The sequence below is a fragment of the Gobius niger genome (genome assembly GCF_951799975.1).
Source record: "Gobius niger genome assembly, chromosome: 1".
Lineage (NCBI taxonomy): Eukaryota > Metazoa > Chordata > Actinopteri > Gobiiformes > Gobiidae > Gobius > Gobius niger.
In genome coordinates, this window is record NC_136852.1 from 66809134 (window position 1) to 66819197 (window position 10064).

Here is a 10064-nt window from a genome sequence, read left to right on the forward strand (position 1 = left end):
TATTGAGACATTTATCCACGTCCCAACCACACTTGGCGTTGCGCGATGCTTTGGTCCAAACCACAAACACTCACTAATGGTAAAATCGTATCTCTATCATTTGAATGAATGAATCAATGATCAATGATGTGATGACCTGTTTTATGGGGTTTAAATTTCCATTTTTAAAATTCATTTAATCTCCTTCCACTTCCTCAAAGCCAGCACCTTTCTCCCACCCAGTTCCAATTAGTGCAAGGCCTTGACTAAAGCTCAGTGACTGAACTCTTATGAACCCATAATCAGTTGTAGCTTTAGTCTCTTTTCTAAACCACAAAGGACACATCCTACATCTCTCAAAAAGGATGGATAAGTTTTTACTTAAAGGGTAAAATGTACCAGTAAAGCCAATACACAATTTAGGTATTGGAGACGGCGGGAACCCAAACAAATCCTATACACCATATTTTTCTTTCAGAGGACTTGTAGATGGTGTGTTCACACTTTGGCAGTTTGTTATGCAGTTTAACCATGTGCTCTGGCGCTTGTATTCACCTTGTTCCGCCCCGCTCCCCACTTTTGCCACTCTTTGCTTTGTCTCGGCACTTCCGTTGTACAAAGCCCGTTCATTCAAACGGAGAACGAGAGACTTGTGTAAAATGTCCAATGTTCACTTGCAACATGTCAACACTGCAACGTTTCTCAGCGCGGCCGAAAAACGTCTTTGTTTTCATGTAGTAACTGATTTTATGTTGACTTCTCCAGTCCCATGTTAACTTAAATTCATGGCGGCGCCCACGCGAACCTCCGGAATAAGGTGAATAGGATCTTTTCAGGCTTCCTGTTGTTATATTGGATACTATGGCTTGTGCTCATTGTATCAGACTAGCAATACTTAGTTATTGGTTGCTTCTCTGAGCCCAAGTATCAATATCGGGTCAGATTGAAAAATGTATGCGCTAGTAGAACAACCATAGTTTCAACTGTGTGCGTTTTTTCCATCTCTCACCGTACAAACTACTCCTTCCTCCAAATATTACAGGACTGACATATTGGCTGGATGCTCTCTTCCCTTATATGGCAGCTTCTAATGCAAATATAGTCGTTGACAAGACGTACTACAACCGATGTTAGTACAAAATGTTTCATGTTGTCCTATTATCTAGTATCCATCCAGATTAATTCACTTGTTCTGAGATGTTTCTGACTCGTTTCGATACATTTCGACCTTATTTCAGGTAATTTTCTTTGCCAATGGGGTAAGAAAATTGGTCTTATCTCATTGGCAATTTTACTTTCTTATTTCAAGCGAGATTTACCCTAGAACTGGTCTTAAATGTCCTCAAACAAGCAAAGTAAACTTGGTCCGATCAGGAAAAGTGTCTAAATGAGTGAAAACCGCTCAAAACAAGATACATTTCCTCAATTCAAGTCATTTAAGCCAATGCTTGATGTTTACTTTTTGTAGTGCACCAGCCCCTTATGGCTCCTCCTGCAGGTGGTGGGTCCACAGAAGGACGGCCTCATGGTTCTAACCGGGCCTGTTGGTCTCTCATAAGGGGCTTCTGAACCACTCTTTGTCTGACCCGTCACCTAGGACTTGTTTGCCATGGGAGACCCTACCAGGGGCACGAAGCCCCCGTCAACATAGCCCCCAGGATCATTCAGGCGCTCAAACCCCTCCACCACGTTAAGGTGGCGGTTCCACGAGGGGCTATTATCTAGTATTTAAAAGTAATTTAAAAAAACTTGGGATAAATGATGTTGGTGACACTGACACAGATCACAACTCCACAAGGTCAACTGGCGTTTCAACCTCGGCCAGTGTTTAATGTGCATCAAAAGGCAGTAGAAAAGCTCCTAACGCCAACATGCAGCGGGGCAATGTTCAGCAGCACGTCCTAAAAGCTGGACCGAGGCCCATTTGTAGCATAAAATTAAACATGCACGAGCATTTCGCATCTATCTTTTCGAATGCCTTTTTAATGAAGTAGTTACATTCCCGCATACACAAACAAACGCACACTTGGCACTCACTATCCGGCGAGATGAGCTGAACGCACTTGCTCTGCCTATAATGATTCAACAACCTTCATTTAAAGTGAATTAGAAGGCGGCCGATCCATTAGTATGATTTAGTGTGGCCCGCTCAGGACATGGCCGCGCGCTGGTAAACGTCGCAGTTGTCCTCCGGTAGGACGGCCCTCCGCTCATCGCACCCGGGGGACGACTTGTGGCAGAATAAACAGCCATTTGGACCCTCGCCTCTCTCCGCTGCGACTCTTTCCGTGGAAATATGCAACTTGAATGGAGGCTCTGATGACACGCCGCCATCTGTTGTTGTGTTATGCGGGTTTAGGGGCATGGAGTAGAGGTAAAAAACACACACATTCTGCTTTGGAAAAAACACACATGCACCGTCGCTCAAATTTTGTCGTCATTTAGGAAGGTTATGGTCTTAGTGGAGGAGTACGGAAGTCCGTCTGTTGTCAATACGGTTCCAAAATGGAAAAAAAAAGTATTTTGTCTGTTGGCTGCCACAGTCACAATAAATAGTTAAGCGAGGAAAAGGAAGTTAAAGGAACAGGCCGCCATTTTTACATACTGACATATGTTCTTGTCTGAGCTTAGACGAGTTGATGCGTACCTGTCTGGTCTTTGTGCGTGCCCTTAGTCACACAAAACGAGCAAAGATGTTGTTGGCATTTGGCCTCTCCCAATGTGTTCCTATAGCTCCAAACAGGGGTGAAGTTGTAAGCTACCACGCTCTTCCACGGGCATGCACAAAGACCAGACAGGTACGTATCAACTCGTCTAAGCTCAGGTAAGAACATATCACAGTAAGACCAAAGATGTTGTTAGCATTTGGCCTCTCGAAGCATATTCCTATAGCTCCAAACAGGGTGAAGCTAGAAGCAACCAAGCTCTTCCACGGGCACGCACAAAGACCAGACAGGTACATATCAACTCGTCTAAGCTCAGGTAAGAACATATCTCAGTATGGAAAAAACGGTGGCCTGTTCCTTTAAGTAAGTAAGTTTTATCCTTTTGACCACCACAGTCCAGACCTTAACCCCAAATCAAATCTTTGGGATGTACTGGAGAGGGATTTGCACAGTGGTCCAACTCTCCCATCATCAATACAATATCATAGTGAGAAACAGGGTTGGGCGGATCGGAAGCACCAGGACTTTTCCCAGTGGGCCGCTCAGATCAGATGTAGAACAGGCCCAAATTGCACCACACTGGCCCACAATAGAAACAACATTACCCACTGTAGCAGAGGTTATTATTAGGATGTAATTACACAACTGGTCCACTTCTACCATCTGCCACTTTTTATACCCCTCCGTTGGCATGCGGTCTTGACTCATGGTTCCCCAATAATCTCTTATAATGAGCAATGGGGCCAATTTCTTGGATATAACATCACTCATGCTTCCCCATTTCATATTTGCCAAGTGAAAAGAGTTCGAGACCCATGTTGGGAGTTGTCAGGTGATGATCCCGCCTGCCCCTCATTGTCCGTTGGAAATAACTTCTTGTGTCCACTGAAAGGATTTACTATAGTTTCGGGACTTCTTTTCTCACTCCACACCTCCGTAACTCCGCGGTGGAGTTAACTCCGCGGTAACTCCCTCAGGAGGAGCCATGAGGGGCTGGTGATTTGGGCAGGTCCAACAGCTGCCCCCACGACCCGGAAACGGAAAAGTGGAAGAAAATGAATGGATGGATGGATAGTAATTTTGCAAATGCTCCAGCAAGTTGTAAACCACAAGGTTAATATCGTGAGTGCCATGAGGTGCTAGCTTGAATTCGGCAGAAATGACATGCGGCTGTCTAGTCCTGTGTTGTTGTTGTTTTTTAGCTTATGTTTTTGTACAAGGAAAAAAAAAAAGCGGTACAGGACTGGTCTTGACCAAAAAGTTCAGGGCCAATTTTTTTTCTGCCAGTCCAGCCCTGGTGAAAAATTAGAGCAACACTGAACCCAAGTACTGTAAGTCTTGTGACACTGCAGAAGCCAATCCAAACACTGCGAAGGAAAATATATATTTTTTCTTTTTCTTTTTAGATTACAATTCATGTTCCCTGAAAGCAAGATCTTAAGCCATCCCTGCATTTTCTAAGGGTTCAACGCTTCACTGTGATTGGTCACAGTGAAGAAGTGTCAGGGGAAAAGACTGATAGAAGTGTAAGGGGAAAAGAGTTAAACAATGAAGCACTGAATCGCAATACGGCGATCTCTCCAACATAGCAGATTGTCACATTTCATGAATATTGTTTACGTAGGGCTACACAATATTCCATTTTGTGTGATAAGGCTGTTTTTGTTGGCCAACCTGTAACAGCAGGTTGTCGCCACCTCAGTCTTTCTCTTCCAGAGACAGGGCAGGGAAGCAAATAAATAATAGACAAAGAAAGAAGGATGGTGATAGGACGACAAGTCAATGCATCTTTTCTCTGAGATGCAGCTCTAAAGAACCTCTGGATCGTCTCCATTCTCCGCATACTGGAGAGGACCAATAGATTAAAACTGCATGGCACACACTCCTAAAATGAATAGCTCTAAAAATACATCCTTTTCAGTGCGACATGAAAGGAAACTGCCTTTCCCCTGTCCACTATTGAGCAGCCATTGATTCCAAGACAAAGACAACACCTCCTCAAAGAGCTAAGAAAAATAGCAATCATACAGGCAATTATTTTCAAATGTGCCTGCAGCGGCCGATAATGTCAGCGCGCCTCTCTCCCTAAATAAAGGGAGGCGAGGCGAGCGTCAGAGCGCCAGGCCCGAAGACGAATGAGCCCATCGGAGAACGGCTCGCTTTCATCCCGGGCGGCGTGACACCAGCCCCATGTGGAGTGAGGGAGAGCCGGCCCACGGACGCACACCACACTGAGGAGAGGGAGGAGCCAGGGCCAAGGGGGGAGCTTCTCAGATTCAGATCAGTCCTGAATCTGCTATTAACAACAGCGGGGTTCCACCACAGCCTATAGAGCACTTTAGAACAGTTTCTACTAAGGCAATATGGTCTTTGCAGGGGGCATTTACAGCATGTTACAAGGAACAGATCACTCACATTCACACAGCGTACACAGGCAAAAGATGATGTGTCATGCTCAAGCTCTTAGTGGATATCAAACTTCTACCCATTCAGTTACGGGGGTAAAGTTTCACCCTAATGAGCAACAGTTGCCGTCCCAAAAACGTGGGATGGAATATTTGCAGTAATAAAATAAAAACTCACGTCTCACTGCAGTTCATCGCAGAGAAATGCCAGGTCATGTTGGCTGAGTGGTTGCAGCAACAATGTTTCAAGTTCAATTTCTAAATTGAGTGGCTCTTCGTGGGTGCTCCGGGTTCCCCTAGCGACATAAAACAATCATAATAGGCTAATGTTAAAGGAACAGGCCACCGTTTTTCCATACTGAGATATGTTCTTACCTGAGCTTAGACGAGCTGATGCGGACCTGTCTGGTCTTTGTGCGTGCCCTCAGTCACACAAAACGACCAAAGATGTTGTTAGCATTTGGCCTCTCCCAGCATATTCCTATAGCTCCAAACAGGGATGAAGTTGGAAGCTACCACGCTGTTCCACAGGCACGCACAAAGACCAGACAGGTATGTATCAACTCATCTAAACTCAGGCAAGAACAATTATCTGTATGGAACCTTTGAAGAAATAGGCCACCATTTTTACATAGGCTACTGAGATATGTTCTTATCTGAGCTTAGACAAGCTGATGCGTAACTGTCTGGTCTTTGTGCGTGCGCTCAGACACGCAAATGGTGTTAGCATTTAGCCTCTCTTAGCATAGGTATAGCTCCAAACTGGGGTGAAGTTAGAAGCTACCAAGCTACCGTGCAATATTGTAAGGCATATTTAATACCTTAGGAGCACCTCAACTTTACTGGACAGACGCCTTACAATATAGTACCCCTTTTTATCTGACGTAACTGTATTCAAAACGTGGAACAGCTTTCTAGATTTCTAGAAGAGTCTCTGAGTGCTACACTGCAGCTCCACCAACCGCTGCTGACTGCACTGGAGGATATAGGTCAAACGCAGAGTGGCCAACAAAAAGTAAGTCTTAACTCAAAAAACTTAAAGATCTGGTTCTGCATATGGCAAGGGTCTTTCTAGTACGTTTGCGACCCTTAAACGGAATGAAATTTACATCGAAAAAGCAGCCAAAGCTATGCAATTTAAAATGAAATTACAATCGCGGGCACAGCTCTCCTTGGTGTGCCCCTTCACAGCATACTCGTTTTGATGTTGCAGCAAGGGCAGCGGCCAGAGCGAAGGACTGTGAACTAAGAACTGGCACAGGGAATAGAAATCTCTCTCCCCTGAGCTCCCAACTTCTCTGATGCTTTCAATAGAAATCTTTACTCGCCCGGCTTCAAAGCAGGTTTGGGGAGAAAAAAAAAATAGAAGGAGAAATCAAGAGACAACACAAAGGGAAGAGACGAGCAAAGAAGGACAGATTCAGTAAACAGACAAAACATGTAAAACGTACGTGGAATCGCTTTACTTTTGGTCTTTGGCTCGGACCGGGCCATTAGCGTCTCCGTCTTACCCAAGCGAATGGAGGATTGCTTACGCCCCAGTTTTCTGAAGTTAACGCGAGGGGAGAGGTAGAAAATGGGAGCACTAAAGCATGGCTAAAGGTGGCGGATGGACCGAGCAAGAACAGGACAAATGAATACTAGAAGAAAAAAAAAAAAGAAGAAGAAAGAGGAGTCTGAAGTGGGTTTGTAATGCATGTGGAAAGCCCTGTAGCCCATGCCTTCAGGCCCCTCCCAGCCCACACTCGGCCTATCAGTTTAAGATCAAAAAGAGCCTGCTTTAGCAAGACATATGGACTGAATAATACATCGGCTTTATTTCCGCAATGGTGCACGCGGGAAAAAGGGTAAAGCTACTCGTTATAGTTCTATGGGTCAGGCATCTTTTTCCCATTTACAGTGAGAGATCTGTGGGAGTTTTGAACAATGTGGCCTGAATCAGAAGGCCTTCCCGTCCAGGTGTTCACACAATATCTTTGACATTGCGAGATAGTCCCAGCGCCTTGGGAGGGGGATCTATAAACTTGGGAGTGTTTACGTCTTTCATGGTGTGGCTCTCGTTTACTGCACCTTGCCTATACATTTACGCTTCAGTCTTCTTCTTTTTTTTTTATTGCGGTTGGACTGTGGCGTGTAGCTGTTAGCGTGCAGGAAATATAGTGTTTGTGCGATGTCTCATTTAAATAGTCTGACAGCCAAGGGTGGTGGAGCAGTCTTGTAATAAATTATAAATATGAGGTGGGCGCAAATGGCTGAGGAAAGGTGAAGCACAAAGTCAAGCTGAGCGGAAAAGAAGCAGGATTTGCAGTGTGCCTTAGGTCTGGCGGCTTACAGGGGAAAGTAAGGAGAAACGGTTTGGTTTTCTTTGAAAGATGTTTGTTGGGATAATGTAAAACAAATATGCTTCTCTTGATGTGAGATAAGCCAGGGTTTTTATAAAGTCCTTTGGCTTTCACCTACTCTCCACAGAAAAAGTAATTCTTCACTGTTCACCGCACTGAATATCAGAATAATCAGTGATTTGTTTTCCTTTAATTACGTTCATTGTGTCTTCTTGTTTACAAATTAGTTTTTAAGGTTCTTTTAGAAAGACACTAGGTATAACAAAAAGCTTTTGTTCAAATACCTTACCTCTGATGAAGACTGAAGTAGAGTTCCCAGTCTGTGGAAACGTGAAAGGGAAAACAAAAGCTTATAACTAACTAAATAGTGATTTGATTTTCCCCTCCTGGAACCGCCAACTTAACGTGGTGGAGGGGTTTGAGCGTCTGAATGATCCTTGAAGCTATGTTGTCGGGGGCTTCGTGCCCCTGGTAGGGTCTCCCATGGCAAACAGCAGGTCCTAGGTGACAGGTCAGACAAAGAGCGGTTCAGAAGCCCCTTATGAGAGACCAACAGGCCCGTTTAATCGTGAGGCCGTCCTCCCCTGGACCCACCACCTGCAGGAGGAGCCATAAGCGACTGGTGTGATGTGATTTTGGCAGCTCTGATGGCTGCCCCCACGACCCGGCAACGGACAAGTGGAAGATGGATGGATGGATGGAAATAGTGATGTGTTTAGTTTTTTCAAGTTTTAATTTCTTGTAGTGCTACTCCTCACCATCGTTCTAATATGCCATCATGCAATTTGATTGTCAATTGATCTCTTCAAGTCATTCATTATGCATCACACAATCCACTTCCAGCCCAACACCATCGCAGAAGCAAAACCAACAACCCCCTCATCATCATCTTCATCGTCACCACTTTACAGGCTCCTCTGTTCCTTCATTGGAAGATGAATACAGTAATACCAGGTAAAACATCCATAAAAGCTGTCTGTCTAGAAACAAATGATGTGTCATATCTGGAGCAGACACTGGCCTTGCTCCCTTTCACCTCTGACCTGTGGCCTGTTATCTGCTCTGACCTCTGATGGTGTTAATGATGAAGACAATAGACTAAACACATCACTTCACCCAGGCTTGTGCTCTGCTAATGGCAAGTCAAAAAAACACTGACCACACCAATGTAAACAGGTAAACAAGCACTGAGTTTTTAGCCTTAAGTCACAAAAGCAGCATCACTGACACTGAGGTCTGCTGATTTAGATTTACAGAAAGATCTAAACATTTTGGTCACATGTTTCCTTATTTACTCCTCCATTTTAGGTCTTCTTGGTTTGACACATTTGCTATATTTGGAGTTCTCCCGGTATGGCTATTGTGTGACCTTGTTTTACGATAATTTGGTGATACATCCCCAGGTGTGATGTGCAGCCCCAGACTAACCCAGATCTACAGTACTAAGACAATTTCAATTATAGATCAGGAAAAAACATACTACGCCACCAGAAAAAGTCTGCATACCATGAACGATTTCTGATACCACGACTGTTTTAAATTAGCCTAAAAAGCAAGTGCCACTAATGATTGACATTAATATGAGATTTCTTGTTTATTGTTAATTGACGTAAGGCCTTTAATGCATAAAATCAGGCAAAGTAGTCTACTTTCTGCAACAAAATCTGAATATTAGGCCAGTTTTACTATATTTTTCAACCTTTTAGATAAAAAAAATCGAGGTGGATTTTGGTTAGCTTTTGAATACTCTAAGTATTACGGAAAATATCAGCAACAATTCTAATTTCACCTTTTTTCTTTGCAGTTCAGCTATTTGTGTCCAAGTAAGAGTGTACATGTTAAAACAACAAAATCTTGAAAACTGGCCTGCATTGCCTCCCCTTTAAAATGTTGTTGTACCTGTTGCAATAACAATACATATTCTTAAGTAAGAAAAGCTGGAATGTTTGAATATGTCCTTGGTGTTTATACGATCAAAGATATGAGTGAGAAGAAGAAGAAGAGAAAAGGACACCCCTGGCGTCCTAGCACAGATTAGTGAGATGACACACATCCAGTGCTTGGCTCGAGCCTTGCATACAACTGAAGTGCCATGTCTCAGTAGGGATAGATGACCTCCTTCTAAATCCTCACCACAGACAAACTAATCGGTACATCTCCAGCAGTTAGCTTACTCGTTTTCTTTGAAGTCGGAGCCAAGTGTGTTAAATTTGTCCTATATATCCCTCCTCTCTTATGCGAACCAGTAAACTATCTATAGCGCAGACTTATGCATGAAAACAACTCCACTGCAGGGGCATGAGAATAGCAACAGCGTCATCTAGTGGAAAGTTATTTTTATTACAATTTGATAAGGTGAAGGTAAAGTCAAATTATGCACATTTTGGACGCGTGAAAGTATAAAAATATTACAAGTACAGCCACAAAACACTAGATTACATTGCAAGATGAGATAATTACCTGTCCATGTCTTCTGCTGTGGGATAAAGTAGTATTTATTTCCCAAATGATCCGTCCCAACGTGGTCACGAACGACTCCAAAGCTTCGGCGTAATGCACTTGCTAATCTGTTCATATTTACATCAAATAAATACGTTTTTGCTGGCAATATAGCTCTACTTTCCTTGGCAGTCTCCTTGTTTATGCGAGTGCGCACGCCAGGAAGTAGAAAG

The 10064-nt window shown here is 43.7% G+C and overlaps 1 protein-coding gene across 1 annotated transcript in view; it reads right to left on the minus strand.

The window, feature by feature from the left end:
• ndufaf2 (NADH:ubiquinone oxidoreductase complex assembly factor 2) overlaps positions 1-10043 on the minus strand; it is a 36473-nt gene extending 26430 nt beyond the window's left edge. Inside the window, exon 1 of the mRNA XM_079553098.1 lies at positions 9853-10043. Within this exon, the coding sequence (XP_079409224.1) occupies positions 9853-9967 (115 nt within the window). The 5' untranslated portion in view covers positions 9968-10043. The remainder of the gene's footprint in view (positions 1-9852) is intronic.
• Positions 10044-10064: the final 21 nt, after the last annotated feature.